Source organism: Ambystoma mexicanum, chromosome 6p, assembly GCF_040938575.1.
Source record: "Ambystoma mexicanum isolate Mex_15411 chromosome 6p, UKY_AmexF1_1, whole genome shotgun sequence".
In the NCBI taxonomy this organism is placed as follows: Eukaryota; Metazoa; Chordata; class Amphibia; order Caudata; family Ambystomatidae; genus Ambystoma; species Ambystoma mexicanum.
In genome coordinates, this window is record NC_090935.1 from 154,862,181 (window position 1) to 154,883,639 (window position 21,459).

At 45.2% G+C, this 21,459-nt stretch overlaps 1 protein-coding gene across 11 annotated transcripts in view; it reads left to right on the forward strand.

Moving 5' to 3' along the window:
• UBAP2 (ubiquitin associated protein 2) overlaps nt 1-21,459 on the forward strand; it is a 1,758,279-nt gene that overhangs the window by 184,298 nt on the left and 1,552,522 nt on the right. For all 11 annotated transcript variants that reach the window (XM_069626852.1, XM_069626853.1, XM_069626850.1 and 8 more), the window contains exon 3: nt 13,682-13,759. In XM_069626852.1, the coding sequence (XP_069482953.1) occupies nt 13,682-13,759 (78 nt within the window). The remainder of the gene's footprint in view (nt 1-13,681; nt 13,760-21,459) is intronic.

Here is a 21,459-nt window from a genome sequence, read left to right on the forward strand (position 1 = left end):
ACTGTGACCTTGATGACTCAGATGTTACTATTTTTAGTCTCCTGAAATCGCTGCTGAACCAGGATCTACATCTCCAATTGACAAGCAACTTTTATTCACTGATCTGCCTAAGAAAGCGGCTAATCGTTTTGAAACACAAACCCAAGAGTCTGTTAAGGACACAGACTTTGTGTATGATATTTCAGACGATAATAAATTGGTCCGTCAATCTATACCATTGCTTCAGTCCATTGGGAACAGAAATAAACGGTTACTAACTACACCGTCCCTTACACATGCACTTAACCATAGGGTAGAAAATGTTTTGAAACCCACTCCAGACTGTTTATATTGGGGGCCATGCCAAACCGAATTTTCTTGTCACTGCTACCAGAAAACGGGCAGGTGTCCTGTTGTCTAAAGCTGAAGCACCACCTGAGTGTGAAAGGCTTTATGCCCTTGGGATGGTAGCCACATATGCTGCTTTCTCTTCTCGTATAGCGAACACTACATTGCTCGCCAGTTACATCAGTGCACAATTAATATTGTGAAAGAGTGAAACGGGTGGCCCAGAACATCCTTAACCCTATATTCCGCTGAAACTGCAGGCATAATGTTAGCAGAGGGTACCTTGCTGAAGGAACAAGTTACTTACCTGTAACTGTTGTTCTCTAGTGTGGGTCTGGCATGGATTCACATGCTCATGAATAAAGAATACATAGCAGTATACACGTGCACAACCACGGGAGGTGGCAAAGGCTCAACATTAAGCATTACATCAAAAACTCAACATTAAGCAATTCTTACCTCCTCACCAGGCTCACCTTAGGCGAACAGGTTGCGCAGCACTGCTTGGCCGACCCTGGACTCCTCCCTGGAGTCCCGATTGACGCAGTAGAATCTTGTGAAGGTGTGTGTCGACCTCCACGTAGCAGCCCTGCAGATGTCCAGCAGGGGCACACCAGACAGGAACGCCGTGGTAGCAGCGATCGCTCTGGTCGAATGTGCTCTCGGACGGCCGGGCCGCGGTCGGCATGCCAACCAGTGACAGTGCATGATGCAGCCGGAGAGCCATCAGGAAATGGAAGTCTTCGAGAGAGCCTTCCCTTGATTCACAGGTCCAAAGTTCACAAACCGCTGTGATGTCTTCCGAAAACTTTGTGCGGTCCACGTAGAACTTCAGCGCTCTAGCTACATCCAGCGAGAGCAAAGTCCTCTCGGCCGGCGTTGAAGGCGATGGGAAGAAAACTGGTAACACCAAGGGCTCGTTGAGGTGGAAGTCCGACGGCACCTTGGGCATAAAGGTGGTGTGTCTCCTCAGCACCACCCTCGTGTCATGGAAAGTCAAGTATGGAGGCTTGCAAGATAGGGCCTGGATCTCACCCACCCGTCATGCGGAGGTGATGGCCACGAGGAACGCTGTCTTCCATGACAGGAACTTCAAAGGCGCCGAATGCATAGGCTCGAATGGGGCCCCCATGAGCCTGGTCAGCACCACATTAAGCTCCGGGGCCGGAGTCTTCACCGGCGGGAATGATCGGAACAGTCCCTTCATGAATTCCTTCACCAGGCGATGAGACCACAAGGACTCCCGTCCCGTAGTCCTGGTATATCGGGAGATAGCAGCCAGATGTATTTTGATGGAGGCGTGAGCCAGTCCAGCTTTGGCCAGCGACAGTAGGTACGGCAGTACTTGAGGGGCCGTAATCCACAGAGGGTTAATCTTCTGTGCATGGCACCAGACAGAGAACCTCTTCCATTTATGACCGTAACACTTGAGAGTTGAGGATGCCCTGGCTTTTGCAAGAACCTCTCTGCAATCAGCCGGTATATCGTACCCTCCAAACTCTAGTGCTGCAGGAGCCAGGCCTGCAAGTTCAGCGACTGTGGATCGTGATGGAGAATGGCACCTCCTTCTCTGGAGAGAAGATCCGCGTCCGCCGGCAGCTTGACTAGCGGGGACGTTGACAAGTCCAGAAGTTCCAGGAACCAGATCTGGCTCGGCCATGCCGGTGCGACGAGGATCATCCTGCACCTGGACCTCTTGAGCTGGTTGTTGAGGCGGAGCAGCAACGGCAACGGAGGGAACGCGTAGAGAAACGGGCCGTCCCAGGGGAACGAGAAGGCATCGCCCATGCTCCTCGGGTGTGGGAACCTGTTGGCGAACATCTGGCACTTGGAGTTCGCCGCCGTCGCGAACATGCCAATCTGGGGTTCGCCATCAACTACCCCAAATCCCACCTGGTTCCATCGCAAGTAGCAATGTTTCTGGGAGCGAAGCTCGATACAGTGGGGCAATTGGCCTCCCCTTCAGAAGAGAGGACCAAAACCATTCTGGGCAAGGTGCGGCGCCTGTTGGCCACGGATGTGGCCAGGGTGAGGTCCATCAAGTCCCTTCTCGGGATGATGTCCTCATGCATCTTCCTTGTACCCCTTTGCAGACTTCAGATGCGTCCACTGCAGGAGTTCCTCAACACCCACTGGTTTCAGGCGACGGGCTGCTTCGAGGAAAGGATCCCTCTCGACGAGGAGTTCCGTCGGGCGATCCTATGGTGGGGCACCCGGGCTCACCTCACTACAGGCACGGACCTTAAAACCCCGGTGTTTCAGGAGACGGTGACGACGGACGCCTCTCTGGAGGGTTGGGGGGGGGGCCCACACCAGAGAGCTCCACGCAAGAGGCCTTTGGCTCCCGGAGGAGAGGTCTCTCCACATCAACATTCTGGAGCTCCGAGCAGTGTTCTGGGCTCTCAAGTCGTTCCTTCCGTCCCTCAAGGACAAAGTGGTGAGGATCTTCACCGACACCACCACCACGATGTTCTACATACGGAAGCAGGGGGGCACCAGATCCTCAGCCCTATCCAAGGAGGCCCAGAATCTGTGGCACTGGGCCGTCGCCCAGGGGATGTTTCTGGTTCCCTTCCACTTGGCAGGAATAAAAAACGCCATCGCCGACTCGCTCAGCAGTGAGCTGCGCTCGTGCCACGAGTGGGAACTGCGACAGGATCAAGTGGATCAGCTCTTCCAACGTTGGGGCAAACCCAAGACCGACCTGCTTGCGACGGCGACAAACTCCAAGTGCCAGAGGTTCGCCAGCAGGTTTCCCCAGCCGAGGAGCATGGGCGATGCTTTCTCGTTCCCCTGGGACGGCATGTTCCTGTATGCGTTCCCTCCGTTGCCGTTGCTACTGCGACTCATCAACTCAAGAGGTCTCGGATGATCCTCGTCGCACTGGCGTGGCTGAGACAGATCTGGTTCCCGGACCTTCTGGACTTGTCAGCGTCCCCACCAGTCAAACTGTCGACGGACACAGATCTTCTCTCCAGAGAAGGAGGTGCCATCCTTCATCACGACCCGGAGTCGCTGAACTTGCAGGCCTGGCTCCTGCAGCACTACAGTTTGGAGGGTACGATATCCCGGCGGACTGCAGAGAGGTTCTTGCAAAGGCCAGGGCATCCTCAACTCTCAAGTGCTATGGACACAGGTGGAAGAGGTTCTCTGTCGGATGCTGTGCACAGAAGATTAACCCTCTACGGATTACGGCCCCTCAAGTTCTACTGTACCCACTGTCGCTGGCCAAGGCTGGACTGGCCCACGCTTCCATCAGGATACATCTGGCAGCGATTTCCCGATACACCAGGACTGCAGGACGGTCATCCCTGTGGTCTCATCGCCTGGTGAAGGAATTTATGAAAGGACTGTTCCGATCGTTCCCGCCGGTGAAGGCTCCAGCCCCGGCGTGGGAGCTCAACGTTGTTCTGACCAGGCTCATGGGGCCACCATTCGAGCCTCTGCATTCGGCACCGTTGAAGTTCCTGTCGTGGAAAACGGCGTTCCTGGTGGCCATCACCTCTGCACGACTGGTGGGAGAGATCCAGGCCCTATCCTGCAAGCCTCCATACTTGACTTTCCACGAGAGAAGGGTGGCGCTGAGGACGCACTCCTTCATGCCCAAGGTGCCGTCGGACTTCCACCTCAACGAGCCCTTGGTGTTGCCAGTTTTCTTCCTGTCGCCTTAGTCGCCGGCCGAGAGGACTTTGCACTCGCTGGATGTAGCTAGAGTGCTGAAGTTCTACGTGGACCGCACAAAGAGGTTTCGGAAGACATCACAGGTTTTTGTGAACTTTGGAATTGTGAGCCAAGGAAAGGCCCTCTCGAAGGCTTCCATTTCCAGATGGCGCTCCTGCTGCATCATGCACTGTCACCGGTTGGCAATCCGACCGTTGCTCGGCCGTCCGAGAGCCCATTCGACCAGAGCGATCGCTGCTACCAGAGCGTTCTTGTCTGGCGAGCCTCTGCTGGATATCTGCAGGGCTGCTACGTGGAGGTCGACGCACACCTTCACGAGATTCTACTGCGTCGACCGGGATTCCTGGGAGGAGTCAAGGGTCGGCCAAACAGTGCTGCGCAACCTGTTCGCCTGAAGGTGGGCCTGGTGAGGAGGTAAGAATTGCTTAATGTTGAGTTTATGTAATCCTTAATGTTGAGCCTTTGCCACCTCCCATGGTTGTGCATGGGTGTACTGCTATGTATTCTTATATTCATGAGCATGTGAATCTATGCCCGACCCCATGCTGGAGAAGGAACAAGTTACTTACCTGTTACTGTTGTTCTCCAGCATGGGTCTGGCATGGATTCACATGCAAACCCTCCCTCCTACCCCTCTGCGGCTCTTCACTTGGTCATACTGCCACTTTACGTGCTACCACATCTGAGGATGGCTGCCAGGGGCGGTGCTTAGGGAGAGGGCAGTCATTGGCTTGGGGTAGTATGACCCAGAGACCAGTGATTGGTTAATACTAAGACGGATCAGAAACGAAACAGATACTGATTTTTTTCTTTAGCGAGGATTCCCAGCCTGACGGGGAATATTCATGAGCTTGTGAATCGATGACAGACCCATGCTGGAGAACAGTTACAGGTAAATAACTTGTTCCTTAATATTGATTGAGCAAAATGACATTCACGCGTTTTCCACAAAAATATATCACCATAACCATGGTGTCAACATCACAATTACAAATGTGAACATTTGAGAACCACAGGAGTGTGTAAGCTGCCATTTCAACAGTTTTAGTGTTGACTAATATTTCGTAATATGAAAATGCACTAGTTAAGATGGGAAAGAGATTGTGCCGAGCTTTCAAGTATTGGTGTGCTAACAACCTACATGTGTAATTGGCTTCATATAATGTATTTAGATGCAAATTCGTGTCAGGTTTCATTGGGGCACGGTGGACATAATGACAAATGTGTCAACCTTATTGTATTGTTTGGTATTCTACCATAATTATTAAACTTAAAGGCACTACATTATGTTAATCATATGATGGCTAAACGTAGGAGGCATATAACAATGTGTGTATTTCAGATATGGTCACATAAGGCACATAATATATGTATTCCAAACAAATGTCGACATATATCATAATTGTAACTAATAAGGTCTGGATATTAACCGAAAGGTGCACGAAAATTTAAACAATATTTTCAGTTCTATTTGCAGACTGCAATCGTACTTTATAAACAAAATCCAGTTCGTATTATTACTTTCGTACACATTAACTTACGGTTAACATTTTCTAACAAGATAAGTTTGCTCAATCAGAAATTAAAGTTAGTGTTTGACAAGAGCGTTAATGTATGCAGACTTGTCCAGTGGGGACGTGGCGGAATTAGGGAAACGAGTACGCCGCGTTTCCATAGGAACAGTAACAAGTCGTCCCAAAATGGCGCCGGCTGTTCTAAAGTATGTCTTCAGCCAAGGCGAGGGACTACTGTGCGCTAAGGATAAAGATATTACGATTAGATAGATTCAACCAAAGAAGAATTATCTGAAAACTTTAAATAATTCTGTTTAAATTTTGGGCACGAAAGCATGGGTAAGTTTTTCGGAATACCTTAAGAATACGGTTATGATCTGACCGTAATGCGTTACCTTGCAACTTTAAAGAATCTTTGAAAACAAGTGATTGGATGTGCAGAACAGTTTGATTATGCATGGCAATGTAAGGATACATGGATATGGAAATAAATTGGGAATGTAAATTACATCTTAAATGACATCAGTTAGGATACATGAAGCCATATTACAAACACAAATGAGGCTAACTGTAACATACTACTTGCAGGAATGGGAACAAACCCAATTAAATGAAAATATTTTTACTGTATAACTAGACGACAAACACTTTGGGTAAGCAACCCATTTAATGTATGGTATGGTGCACGGCCAAAAATAGATTTTTAGTGTTTGAAGTTACTCCATACAAGAGTATAAAATAGGATTTCTGATGAAACATTATATTTTTTTTCTATTTGTGTTTGTTTCTTGTTCTGTTCCTCTATCTCTCATCCTATACAATCCTCCCCAACACCAACCCTCATTTTCGGTCTTGGATATTTGTAATTAAAAAAACTAAATTGGATTTGGCAATGCCGAAACATTCCAATATTTTGAAATCTGTGATTTGTAATTTTGGGTGTGATGTTGACGCCATGGTTATGGTGGTGTATTTTTGTGGAAAACCTTTGTGAATGTAATTTTGCTAAATCAATATTAATCGTTTTTTAGAATACCTGTATCAAATTGGACCAGATTTGAAAAAGGCTCTGCTAAGCTGCACCACGTGTTGTCTACAAGAGCACTTTGATTTACAGTAATTAAAGCACAAAACTTACAATTGAATAACTGGCGCAGAGTCCTGGAGTCTCCTTTTTGAAACTCCAAATATTGTCGCCCCGGATATCTGCATGCTAGTAAAGCCTCCATGCCTCCACTCATGGAAGACTCTGTGAAAAAGACCGCAATGGATCATATGTTGAGTCTGTAGTAGGCTTTGAACCAAGAGATGCTTTAAGGAATAAGGTGCTTGCATAACTGAGCTATAAAACCGGTCCGGGCGTTGTAAGAGTGACCGACCTCCAGGTTATCGGAAGGATCAAGATTGACCAGTGGTGCACTCAAAAGAACACACTGTATATTGGTGGGGTGTGGTAGAAGGAATTTACCATCCTACTTGGCCTTCGGTTGATCTGTACAAAACACCATCAGACCCAAAATTGGTAGTAGACTTTGTCCACTAGTAGGGGGTTTCCTTTCAAATTCTCAACTGAATTCATTTCTCTTCTCCGTTTGTCCTTTTTATGTGTAATGGATTATTGTAGTGTATTTTCGTTGCATTTGATGTTTGTTTGTCGCGCTCCGATGCCTGCGGGCTTTGGTGCAATATACATATATAAATAAACCACTCTGTTTACAAAGTTGAACCCTTCTATGTAGGTGGTGTTCCCTGATCATCTCAGCTAACGGCTCTATCTCCAATGCAAATGGCAACAACGATAGAGGGCATCCCTGTTTGCGCCTTTTCAGCTTTATTAAGGGGGTAAGCTGACTATTCACCCTGACCCCTGACACTGTGCAGTAATAAGACTTGCAAGATAAACTTGGCCCCCATCCTACGTAATACCGCAAACAAAATGGCCACTCTACTGAATCAAAGGCTTTTGTGGCGTCAAAGTGCTGCCACAACGGAGTTGTCTTGCTGTACCACTGACATCAACCCACACATCCTACGTAGTCCATAAGATTTGGAGCATTCTGGTATAACCCGGATTGATCTGCCTTTACTGACCTATGCAGCAGTGGTGCTGTTAGGCAAGATTTGGAGCAGTACCCTTTGGTAATAGGAATCCAACCTTTGGTATAAATCTATACTACACAGGTTGGTAGCGTGATGAAGCAGCCAGGCTTATCTCAGTAGGGGTCAATGTGAGCAGTAGGGGAGTTAGAGATTCACAATGGCAAGTATTAAAATAAACTCTTATACACAAGGTTTCTTGATTAAACAATTAATTTAAGTCAGATTGAATAAGCCTTCTTCAGAAGGGGCAATCTAATAGTAACACAAATGCACTCCAAAATACGCAGTTTCTGTAAATCAGCAAATACCCATATGGGATGGCACACAGTTACTACCTACACCCTCAAGTGACTTAAATAGCTAGGACACTGTGGACATTAACAAATCACTGTTGCATTTAGAGCAAAACTTCGGAGTATGTCAAAGAAAAAGGTTATTAGAACACAACAAGAGATCACACAAATATTCTGAACCAGGTAAGTACTTTTGATAACCCAAATGCAAAGCAAGTCGACCCCTTCCTGGAAGTTAGACCAAACACTATGTCGGAGGGAAGACGAGTCATTCAGGTAGCCAGGCAAAAGTCAATTGGACAAAAGTCTAGGTGAGGGGAAGCACTTCTTACAGGTAGGTAAGTCTTGCACAATGTTTTCGAGGTCTTTGTAGAAAAGAAGAAATCAACGTAGGTCCACAAGCTGATTAGGCTTGTGAGGTAAAGAAGCTGTTAGCAACTCTACAGAAGCAACTCGGGCAAGTCTCAACTGTGATATGGTAATGCTACCACAAGAGATACGTTCTCTTAGACTGTACAGTACCATTGGTTAGAAGAAATGGTTCCAGCAGGCTTCTGTTCCTGTGTGGCTCTGCAGAGCATATTGTTCCTGGGTCTTCGTCGTGGGGACAAGTTCTGGAAGACTCCTGCACTGCAACGGGACGATTAGCGAAAGAAAAAGACCAACTTTAATTCTGTGGCACTGCACGGGTTCAGCTCCTTGGGTCTCAGCAAATGGCATTACTGCAGACTCTTGGCTGTCGAGATGGGCTTTCCTTGCATCTGGGGTCCAGCACTCTGGCTCGGTCAGTCCTGCTTCCTGGGAGTCCGAAGGATCTTCCTGGAGTTCTTGGCCAACTTAAAAGCAACGCACACAATCTGGTGTTCATCTCCCTGGCTCTTCGGTTTCAGCAGCAGCACTGGAAATACAACCAGCTTTGAGAGTATGTCCAGACGGGCTTACTTTCTAGTTGAATGGTCCCACCAACTCAAGGGGAGAAGTCGTCCTTGCAGGGCTTCTCTAGTCGTGGCGAATTCGGAGCATCAGCACAGCAGCAGGGCTTCACCAGCAAACCAACGGTCCAGGTGTTGCAACAGGTGTCTCTTCAAAGTTGTTGTTTGGATTCTTTCGTCCAGTGGTTGACTCTGCCTTCCAAGCCAAAAAGCCTTGCCTTTTTATGCAAGTTCCTTCCTTTCATTCCAGTCTAGCTGCCAGACACACAGCTGTCGGGCTGTCCTTGCCGGACAGCCAGCCGGCCAATCACCTTTGGGTGCATTCCTGTAACCAAGGTGATTGAGTACAGGGAGTTTTGGGCACCTCCCTCAATTCGTGCCCCCGCCAGACATACTGGAGCCAGAGTTGGGCTTAACTTGTGAATCCCACCAAAGACCAAACTGGTTTGGCGCACAGGGTAAATCTCAAGAAGGACCTTTCGGCAAAGAATTGGCGATAAAAGACGACCTGGGGCCATTTTGACAAATGACACCCTTGATTGCTTTACTGCAGCCGCAAACACAGCCTGTGGTAATAGCACACCACGGTAGTTAAAAGTAAACCGCTGCCACCAGCCATTTCTATCGAGGAAAGGATAACATAAAAAAAGTTACATGAGAAACTAGACAAAGGGGATACGAAGTAACCCCTCCAGCACACTATTGTAAGACAGTGTGCTAGGTCTAGAAATCTACAAAGCTAAGTCCATTTCACTTTACTGCTCTTTGAAACAGTAGTTATCCAAGAGAGGTATTTAAACCTTAGAGAAATTTGAAAGACTTCCCTGTGCCACTGCACTGAAGGTGCTGGGTGTCGCAATGTAAAAAGATACCTATGGAGTTTCAGACTCCACAATCAAAATAAACACAGTAGACATAGCACAGAAAGAAATGAATGCGTGTGGGGGAAAAAGGGTCTGACTCTCCCCAGGTAAAAAATTAAGGTCCTCTAAATCCAGCAAAGGTGCTGGGGGGGTCTCTAAGGTAGAGAGGAATTGGCACATTTCTGAGCATTCTCTCTAACGGGTGCCAACCTGGGTGCCAGTATTTTGGTCAGAATCTTGTTGTTCAGATTAGTAAGGGATATAGGTCTGTAGGAAGAGCAATCATCTGCCTCTTTGTCTGGTTTTAGCAACACCACTACCACTGCCTCCCTCATGGAATCCGCTAATCGGCCGTCTCGCAGACATTGGTGGTACACCTGCAGTAGATGGGGGAAGCCAGTTTCCCCGCAAATTATTTGTAGAACTCAGCTGTGTGTCCGGTCCGGGGCAATTCCCTGACGGGAGAGAGTTAATGGGGGATCAGCGCCTCTTAACGACAAAGGACGGCCCAACCACTTTCCTCATTTGTGCACCATTATAGTACTATTTCTTAGATGAACTATCCTAGTCTGTGAATCGCTCTACTCCTTGTTTGTCCATTGATTAAATCCGTTTTTTTGGAACCATCTGATCTTGTGGCTCTTGCCAACAGTCCACCTGGGTGCTGCCCCTCCCCATATTGCTGCACAGCAGTTTTTCCCCAAGAGAAACCTTACTTCTCCATGTGCCAATTTTCTTAACTGCAGCTGTTTTTTAATCTCTGCTAGTTTCATCAGTGTTGGTGTGGCTGTCTCTGCTTGTAGTCTACATATGTGGGCTTCAGAATGCGTCGGAATATTTTCCTTGAGAGATGGTGTGTGGCTTCCTAACATGATTTGGTAGGTTATGCATGTCTCATCCTTTTGGTCACCAGCGATCAACATCTAAGTAGAAGATCCTGGTGATGCACTCCCCACAAAGCTGTTCCAGCGAGGAGGGTGCTCGAACCAGCAGATGTGGCTAGTCTTAATGAACAGCCAGAAGTTGAAAGGGCCAAGGACCTGTACTGGATTTAACCAGTCAAGACCAATATGGAGGCTGCTGTTGCCAGAACAGACATTGTAAGACCACCATGTCAACCTGAACAATAGAAGTCATGAAATACAATGGCCGAAAGTAGGGTTTCAAAACAACATTGGTTTTCCAATGTCTACTGAAAAGGTACATTAGGTGGTTGGAGCCAGTGGCCTCTGAGGCCTCCTGTCATGATATTTCTACACTTATGGACACATTGAAATAAAGAAGCTTTATTTAGATCTTCAAAAAAAGAAACCAATGAAAAGGTACATTGGGTTACTAATGCAGTCAAATGTCTTGCACCTCTGTTGAATTCAGAACTAAAGTTTAGGTGCCACCACATCACCCTACTCACTAAAACCCATGTAGGGTGATAAAATCAATATAGGAAAAAACATGGGGTCCTGGCAAGCACCTTTCTAACTTGGGGGAAACCCAATGCCATATATCCTCATGTAAACTGTTAGAAATGGTCACAATAGCAGGTGAAATCGGTTTTTCCACCAAATGAAATCAATCCAACACAAGGTGGGGGTGCGGGGTAAGTTGAGGCATCTAAAAACCAGCCCTTGTGTCCCCAAAAATAGGAATTTTTACTGAACACTGATCAGTACGTTATGTTCAAGAAAGCCAGTTTGAATGAAGCAAGTGTATGCATTTTGTGCAACCATGATAGAGAGGGGGGGGGGGTGGTGGCAGAGAATAGAAACAGATCAAGAACTGCTGGTACTCGGGTGCAACTTGGTTTGGCATCAGGCACAATCTTCCCACGTAAGTGTCTATATAAATTGCTCTCACTTGCCCCAGTGCACAAAAATGTCAGGAGATAGGTGGATCAAAGTTCTTTCCAGTAGGTGGCAGATGGCAAAGCAGCAAACACAAATCCCTACATCAAGCTCCATGTCATGCATTTTGACATGGGTGGGAGAGGCAGTATTGGGGGAGAACCTTGATCGTCACTGGTGGCAAATTCCAAAAAAGGGTGGCCACCACACACTATGATGGTCCAGAGGATAAGTCCGAGTAATAACTAGAGTTCCAGTGACAAATATGCAAGAAAGGTCTAGGTGGGGAGGTATAATGGCTTAAACAGTTAGGTGATTGTGTGAGTAATACTAGCACCAAACCCTGGTATGTACAGTTCATCTTTTGCCGCCCCCTTGCTTCTTTCGGCCAAGCTGTCCTTCCTTGGCTATGTGGAGGTCTTTCCCTTCAAGCGTCAGACATCAGAATCTTCCTCATAGTCGAGCTTGATTGCCTGTGGAGGTGATCTGCTCCCATCCTAATACATTTTCCACTCTCACTTTGCTGCATGTGCACAGCACTTAAACTCACAAATGCTCACACGGCAGATACCTATACCTACTCCATTTATTTTCAGTTATCACCTTTCTAGCTCCAGATCTCATCTCTCCCTTCAGTTTTGGCATGTAAAATTTGCAGTCGTCTTGGCCCCTATCCTATTCGATTTATTAATGACATTGCAGACAGGATCTTAACATTAAAATCTGATGCGCCCCAATAAAATGGGGCTCCAATTGGGATATTACTATTCTGCGAGAAATCTGACCTGGCTTTGTGTATGGGACGTGGAGGAAACCAGCAAGAGATCTACCCAATAAGACCTTCCCTGATTAGGATCAATGTTTGAATGTTGCATTGGATTTTAATTCAAGAACTCTTATAACAAATATCGATTTGGTATTTTGCTGGTTACAAGTCTTGGGGAAAAGATGAAAACCGGCGCTTGCCTGGCATGTATGACAAATCCTGAAACGCTCAACACGTCTATGCCCAGCAATTAATGACATACTCAAACATCTCACACCGTGGCTGAGGAATAAAGGCATTACAAATGTATTGTTGGCCTTGTTGGAATGTAGGGCATTGTTATTAAGACTGTATTGTCAGTCTCAATGTACATTTTACATGGCTGACATGGGTGGTTTAAATATAATTCTGGATAGGTATTAAATTTGCTTTACAGTTTCACAAAACGCGCTCTTATAATTTCATGATGTGGTATATTTTGTTATATTTTGTGGTTCTTTTATTTAATGTTAGGATATGTATGATATTTTATCCTTGGGTTATGGACTTTATTCGAAGTAAACTTTGATTTGAAATCTGCAACTTATCAACTCTGCTGATGACCAACAAGGCAAAAAAACCTGAATGGAATGGTGCCAACTAAAAGGATTACCTGTATGTGGACCCATTGGTCCCTGTACCTAAAAACCTTGTACCTTCGCTGAACCATTCATACCGCCCAGCAAGTCGGACATGTCTGTTCAGAGATTTGCCTAGTGTTTCACTTTTGGTCGGCTTTTGTGAAAGATAGGCGAATGGCATTTCTTTCAGCAAGGCATAGTAATCTAAAATGCAATGCACCCTACTGACAGGGCATCATCCCATATGACCTGTTTAGCCTAATTTGCTCGGAGGGGTTCTCCTGCTTTTGCAAATACATTGGTTGTGGGTGGAGGGTATTAGCATGGTCGTTCACATTATAAAATCAGGTCATATTAATAATGAATTAAATTGACTTTTGCTTTACTCTAAATTTACATTGAGATTCTAAGTAGAAGTGTTGGTGTGTGAAAGATCACACTTTTTATGTTTGGGTACTTCATTGTGGAAAAACGAAAAGTTGTCCTAAAGGCTTGTATGAGGTGGATTAGTTTCCGACTCTTGTTCATCATTCAGGTATAGTGGTGTCTCTTGGGTGTAGGGCATTAGCGGAAGGTTCATGTCCGAGTGGTTTCCTGAGCTGAGGTGATGTCACAATAGCTTTACTGCCCTCTCTATTGAGAAATGTAAATGACTTTGCTCCCAGTTGCTAACCGTTCTTTTGTGATTGCTTTCAATTGTGCTCATGAAGAGTCTATACTTATTTTCACTAAATTATGTTTCAGGCAACTGCTGAACAGATCCGTCTCGCTCAAATGATATACGATAAAAATGATGCAGACTTTGAGGGCAAAGTAAACCAAGTAAGTTCTAACGGATCAGATAACACAGGAAATGTCCTTTAAGGATCTCATTCGGTTTAAACTGTTACTGTTCACCTTTTGGAAACAAATCTGCCAATTCATGTTTCTGCTTTACTCTCTTGACTTCAAAGTTTCAGACCAACGGGTAATCCGATGCCATGAAATCCTTTTTAGAAATATTTTAGACATTGCTCTTTTACTACTGCATTGAATGAAGTATGGTTTCGAAGCAGTTCACTGCTTCAAACCACAATCCCATAATTCTTAAATCATTAACTCCTGATAAAACCAGAGCTGAGCAGCATAAATGGGATCTCCAGACTTTGTAGTTTCTGCCACTCCTCGCAGTGGGAGTTTTGCTGTACTGCACCAAGTAAACCATTTAGTCGAGGCCTGAAGGTGTCTCAAGAGACTAATTTGTTAGTAGTAGTTTTGCAAGAGAATTTTTGCTGCTTGCCATTCCTGTTATGCTTTGGCATCTGCCACCTGTTATATTCTCACAATGAGAAGCTTTACAGAGCTTTCAGATACCACGGACAGTACCTCTTCACTGTACAAATAATCTTTAAAAGTTATGGCTTACTTGTTTAGATGTCTGTTTTTTATCTGTTTTAACTCCCAGAAACTGGTTTGCTGGCGCAAGTTTTTTATTTTGTTTTTCATTAACGTAGATCACATGTCACTTGAGTTTTAAACAGTCGAATAGTCAATCGTGAATACAAAAGGGGGAAAAAACAGTCATATTACACATGGGAGCCATCATTCTCTGACCGTGCACCACATTTGCACATGTCATTAGACCCCCCACCCTCCCCCAAACCCTACTCCATCTCAACTGGTCAAGGGGTTGCCACCCTTGAACTCACTCATGAAGGTCTCGGTTCCGGGTTCAATTCCCATTTGTCCCAGGCCGCATGCCAAGCTGAGTATTTCAGCTCTGCTCCCTCTCGCAAGAACCAGAAAATGTTCAAAGTCCATTTCATCCCTGACCCATTTACGAAAGTCTGTTCGCCAGTTCCCCAACGTGTGACCTTCAGGTGCCTTCCAGGCCATGGCCACTGCCCTTCTGGCCAGCAGCAGTCCGAGGGCCAAAACATTCAACGCCTCTTTCTGTTTTCTACCCTTCCCACATGGCAAGAGCCCTAACGGGCATTGCTCGACCCCCTACTGCAAATAGCCTTGACAGTTTGGTGCAGACCGCATCCCAAAAATCCTCTACCCTGTTGCATTGCCACAATATATGTATGAACATTGCAGCCTCTTTCCTGCACCTCCAGTATGTCAGGTCCCCACCCCCCAACATTTTGGCCACCCTGGCTGGGGTGAATGTATGCTTGTCTCTAGCTTGTACAGGATCCACTGAAACTGCGCATTTCTAGAAACCTGCTTTGTGTGCTCAAGGGGGTCGGGGGGACCCTCCTCCAAATAAACTTTTTTTAATCCGTTTTTTTCCAGCAGATTCAGGCAAAATAAAATACTTCAGCAGAATTCCTGTCACAAAAATAACAGAACTCAATACACATGCAGGTAAAAATCAACGATGCTAGGTAGCCCCAAAGGGGATTGCCTAGCATTTTATCATTAGTTATAAGTGACAATGGAAAGGTTTGGCAGATAAAAACGATATGCCATATAACTATAAGGCCGTCGGACATTCTTTTCCTAGCTATGCAATTAAAGTCGTAATGTTATGGGATTGTTTGTAACTAAACTCCTATCCAGTTACTTTCCTGTAAAGGCCCCTCTGCAGCTACACTTGGCTAAAGACAAAAGATTTTTAAAGTCAAAAGTGCATATTTAGGAGAACCGCAGTAACCCAAATGGAACCAGGTAAATTCCAATTACAAATTACTGAGGAGTCCCTAGGGAAGCATTCCCACTAGAATTCCTGCTACGATACCAAGTCTCTGATGTATATGCTAGGGGCTCTGTTGAAAGGATTAGATGGAGTTGAAAAAGGGGAACATACCCCCAACATTCGCTGCAAAGATCTGTTTAACTTTCAGGTCCCTGAGAGATCTGACGCCCCGCAGCCATTTCCCATCAGTTTGTTTTACCAAGCTTAAAGGTAAAAGTGAAAACTTTATTTTTACTGCACTACGAAACTGCAAACTGTACAGTAGCAAGCGTCATTAAAGTTATTTTTGCTGTTTTTAATCTGTTCATTCACAATGGGGATACAGAGTATAGAGAACTTTTTTCTTTTTACATTTGTTAATAGTCCTATCCATAGCATCGGGTTTTTCGATTTTTCATTAGATTTTATGAATACAACCAGTTACATTTATCAACATATTTTAAGGAAGGACATTGGGGGTACTTTGCATGCATCGCTACCTCCTCCGACAGGGTGTCCTCTGTGCTTGTACCTTCCCACAAAAACCATTACCAAGCGCAATGAACACCCCTTACTGTATTTCCCGTTATCACCCATTATCCTTCCTACCTTCCCTCCTCCTGGAATCCAGTCTAGTACTATCCCTTCAACATATTACAGTGCGTTTGGAGACTATAAATCCATTGTCCAATGGGCCGGTGCTTTCTCATCGCCCAAGGCCATGCTTTTAATGGCGTGCCTCATACTTTGTCGGGGCCTACTTCCATAGCCAACCTCTTACCCTCTTCTTTCGACTGAGTCTGGCCGAGTATTGTGTTCAATTAAAAAGTTGGCCCATTCCCTTTCCCTGCTTGGCTTACCCCCATGGAGGGCTCCCGTCAGGTTTTCCATATCGTAAATGTCACTTGCCTTCAGTATCCATTGATGCTTTGTAGGTAATGCCACCTGCTTACAACGGATCAGGTCAAATACACAAGCTGCAAGTAGAAGGAAGTGTACCATCTGGGAAGCTTTTGCCACCATGCCTCCGTAGCTTCCACACCAAAATGCACCATGCAAGGGTCTGGGATCCTATATATGCCATCTAGAGCCTTTATCCATCCCAGGACCTCCCTCCAATAAAACTATTCTATGGCATGCCCACCACATATGCCATTTGATCTTTATACCCCCGCACTCTTTCCAACACCTCAGGCTTACCTACCCCTGGAAACATTTTGGAAAGATTCACCGGCTTCCACTGCCACCTGTACAGTAATTTGATGCCATGGAGCTTATACTGGCATGCAACGGAGGTCCAGTGCACATTCGTGCACATGGTTGGTTCTCCACTGGTGCTCGTCCAGCTCCATGCCTAGGTCCCGCTCCCATTTTCTTCTGTGCGTGTTGGGTGCATCCATTCCCGCCTCCCAACAGCCATACAATCTCTATCTGTCAGTTCGTGGTGCGGGCTGTGCTGAGCGCAGTTTCTGTGGGTGTCTGCACTCGCTGGAAGCAGTCTTTCCTTTTGGGCACTATAAGGATCCCCTTCAACTGCAAGTATTTGAATATCTGGAGCTTCCCTATTTGCAGGCTTTCGTCCAAGACGGTGAGCTCTACACATTGTGCCTTGTTCCTCGAGAGGGCCCATAATGGGCCCAGAATCGTATGATTCTTCATTCTTAGCCTGCGTCTCATCTAGATAGGATTATTAATGTTAGCATGTGCCACACTCGGATGGAATAGTGAATGATAGCAAGCACCGGCGAAGTCCCGGTCTAAGTCCCGCTTTGCCGCTGGAGAACGCTGCTAACGCTGCTCGCATCCAATTCCTGTGTTTCCTGTGTTTCTACCCGCGAACTTTTCTTGCCAGAACTACAGCATCCAGAAGGTGATTGCTGACAGAGACAGACTTACTTACAATCATCAGAGCGGATTTCAGAGCGGACATTGTTGGATATTAATATTATATTTATGTCTCTTGTGTAGGCACTGGTCTGTTTACGCTGGGCGGAGCTATATAACAGAAGTCGGCGAAGTCCCGGTCTAAGTCCCGCTTTGCCGCTTCGCCGCGGCGACCGCGGCTTGTGGCGAAAGCAATCTACACATCGATAGTGTTTGCATACATTTGGGTATATATTACTCATCCTGCTTGAATTTATTATATTTCTTTTTCTTTTTTTTTGTGTATTTTAATCATGAAACGACATACAAACACGCTAAAGTCTGGCATGCCGATAGTAACCATATTACATCGATCTAATGGCGCCAGTTATTCTAAGTCTCCTACCTCCGTCAATACAAAAAGGTCCCGACTTAGCTCCACTCCGCGAACAAGCTTCAGTTGTATGAAACAAGGCAAAACGGACATTCTCCAAAGAATGGATATTCGCCCGTTTTGTAAAGACTCAAGGCAAACTTGCCTTGAAAAATTGCCAACTGAAAAGCTAATAGGGGCAGTTTTGCAACAACCAGTTATAGAGTCTTTAAACCCGGAAAACTGCTCAAACAGTGATCCTACGAGCAGATATACTGGTGGAATAAATGCAATTGACAAAGAAAAATTGGCGGTGCAGGTGGGGGAAAGTCGCATCGGTGAGTCTTACAAATCAATTATAATCACCGAACCTATTGTCAAGTTTGCTAAAGAAAATGTCTCACTCACTGATAGTGCTATACTTACGAATGTAATAACTGGGACGGTAGTTCCTTCTCCTGAAGTGTGTAATGTGTCTGGCATAACTGTAAGTGATACTTCAACTTCGATGCCACCTGTGGATTATGTGTCCCAAGATTTTCCTGTTATTGATTTGGAGATTAATTCCTCTGCTGCATTCTCTCATACAAGTTTGCAAAACTTATCCAAGTCTCCGGCGTTATTTACGAACACGAGCCCCATTGACTCAGATGCAAATCCTTCTTTTATCGCTCCAACTCCCAGAAGGGCAACTGGAAAAGTCGCCTTGGACAGGCGCCTTAATGATTCTCGAACTGTAAATACGAGTATAGCTCTTACATCCATGAACAACGCTATCTTGGCGTTGGCCAAGCTTTTCGAAGTTCTGGTTGTGAAAGCGGACACACACTCAAATCAGTTTGACCAGATATTTGAGAACCAGCTTGTAATATCTAATAGATTAGAAAATCTGATCAACACAAACGTACTAACAACATCTACACGATCTGTGTTCACACAGACGACACCAGCTGTCGAACCTATTGCTCAAGAGTTTCAACCTATACCGTTTATCCTGGAGCCTATAGTAGACTCCATGGAAATGGAAATCGAGCCAAAAATTAAAACACAGAAGATCCCCACATATGCTTTATTTGACACTAAAAAGGTTGAGAACTTTAGTATCAAAAAACCACCCTTACAAGAACAGACAAAGAAAACAAAAAATATGAAAATGGGGAGTTGTCAACCCTCACAAGTCAAAGCTTTCATTAATAAAGTTTCAGCTACAAACACCCTAACTATAGCGGCATCTAAAGCTATTACAAAAAAATATGCGTTACGAAAACGTATAAAAAAAGTAAACACACAGCCAGAACCTGACTCGTCTAATGTGGCTCCAGCATACAGCCCTCTGAATAATTTGATTAATGCAGCAAGTCAGATCTCACGTAGTAACCCTACTGAATTAAGTGGGAGTTTATTGACCAATGACGCACACGGTAGACGTGATATAATAGCTACTGAACCTACCGGCAAGCCGCTGGCGACTCAGATCGTAGAGGGCGATGACCAGCGTCGCAAAGAAATACGAAAGGCTGTGGACGATTATTTAGCCTCTAAATCAATCCCAAAAAAACTAACTTTCCCGCAGGTAGCCTCAGCCAATGTGCAGTCACTTGCGTTGGACACAGTTCCAATTTCAAAAGAACCAACTTCACTGGACATGGGGGAAGGGCTTTCTACTACTCCCCTCTATCCTACATGGAATGCGAAGTCTACAAAAAGTGTCAGGATAGAGGCTCCGGAGACTAACGTAGCGCTTACTGGTGACATGGAACGCCTTTTACTGACAACCATAACGAAATTCTTGGAGGCCTCTATGGCCTCTCAAACAGTCTCTATTCCAAATAGACATAACGGCGCACCTAAGAAATTGAATGAACCAGTACCGTTAACCAAACAAAAACCTACCGTTCCTCGCACTAAACGGCCGGCGATACATTCTCTGACCCTTAGCTGCTTGCCGACGCCAGCTACACAGTATAACTTAAATCGGGCATCAGTCCTGGCAATTTTTCATGATATTCCAGATCTTGAGGATATAGGAACTGTAGACATCGAACTTGTGGAATTCTCAGACGCTTCCAACCAATCCCTAGTAAATCTATGGATTAATTCTAGGGTGGTAGTAAACACAATTTGGGCTGCGAAATCTCAAATCACTGATCTTGGCTTTACACTATCTGCAACCCCAGAGGCAGTGGAGAAGACCTCTACATGCCGTCCGCTACTCCCAATCCAGCAAAAAAATCGATTCCAAGAGCGATCAGAACAGCCTTGCAGCTGTCAATGCCAGTCGAAGCAAGGATAGCATACGACTCTTGAACCACCTAATTTCCATTTTGCTAGTTGGAATTCCAGAGGGCATCGTCATTTAATCAATAACCCCACGCAGCATGAACTGAATTATGATGTCATCCTGCTCCAAGAATCCTGGTTAACCAGTACCCCTTCTTGGGACAATTATGATGTATGCTTAACTCCAGCACTAAAACAGCGTTTGGGACGCCCGACATCGGGTCTACTAACCGCTGTTAAACAGTCCTCTGGACTAAAAATAACATCATGGTTTTGTCCGAATCAGTTTATACAAATGACTAGAGTGTTGGGAGAAGGGTTCACATGTGCGATCATTAACATCTACTGGAATCCTGCGGGAATTTCTGACGATAGTTTATTTGAATCCCTGGCACAAGCTTTTGACTTAATCATGTTGGATGGGCTTGTGGACTTGATCTACATGGCAGGAGACTTAAACTTACATTGTCTAGGCCCATATACTAAGTCGGAACAGAAACGACTTGATATGTGGTCAATGTTTACTAAGGCACGCAATCTTCACATGCTGAATGGAGCCTTTATACATGACATTCCTCCTAGACCTACATGGCAGCGGGCCAATAGCAGTGGGATCATCGACTTCACTTACGTTAATGGGAAGATGTTAGATTTGGTCTTAAATTTCTGTATAATTGAATCCAAAGCAAGCGATCACAACATTCTGCAGACAACCTGCAGGAGTAACAAAATGCCCTTCAAGTCCCAACCACTCTATCTTAAAGGGACACATGAAGTGAACCCGGCTAGAAATCGAGCGAAGTGGTCGGAAAATTCACTAAAAACTTTTAGATCAAGCTATTATGCTAATCTAACAAATAATACCATGATTGAAATTGGGTCTGTTGATGTTTATTACGACCTAATGCAGCTTTTTTCATCATCTTCTATTAAACACAAACAAAAACAAACACCGCACTTACATATTTTTACTCATGAAGTCAAACTTAAAAAGGCCAGTGTTCGGGCTGAGAAAAGAAAGGCCAGCAAACTCCCTTTAGAATTACGTCAGGCTACTATTGTGCAAATACAAACAAATTACAGAAATTGGGCAAGAGACATGAAAGCTAAACTCTATCAGAAAGACGGGGAAGATATGCTAGCCTCCTTTGCATCAAAAAATCTGGCCCGCTCATGGCACATTATAAACCAAATAACATCAGGTCATCAAGTAGCAATCCAAACGATGTCTCAGAGGACTTATGGGTAAGTCATTATTCTGACCAATTTACAAGTGTCCAAGCATTTTCATCCAGTTCAGTAGCAAAATTTGACGCTATATTTAATTTACGTTTCACTAAAGAAGAC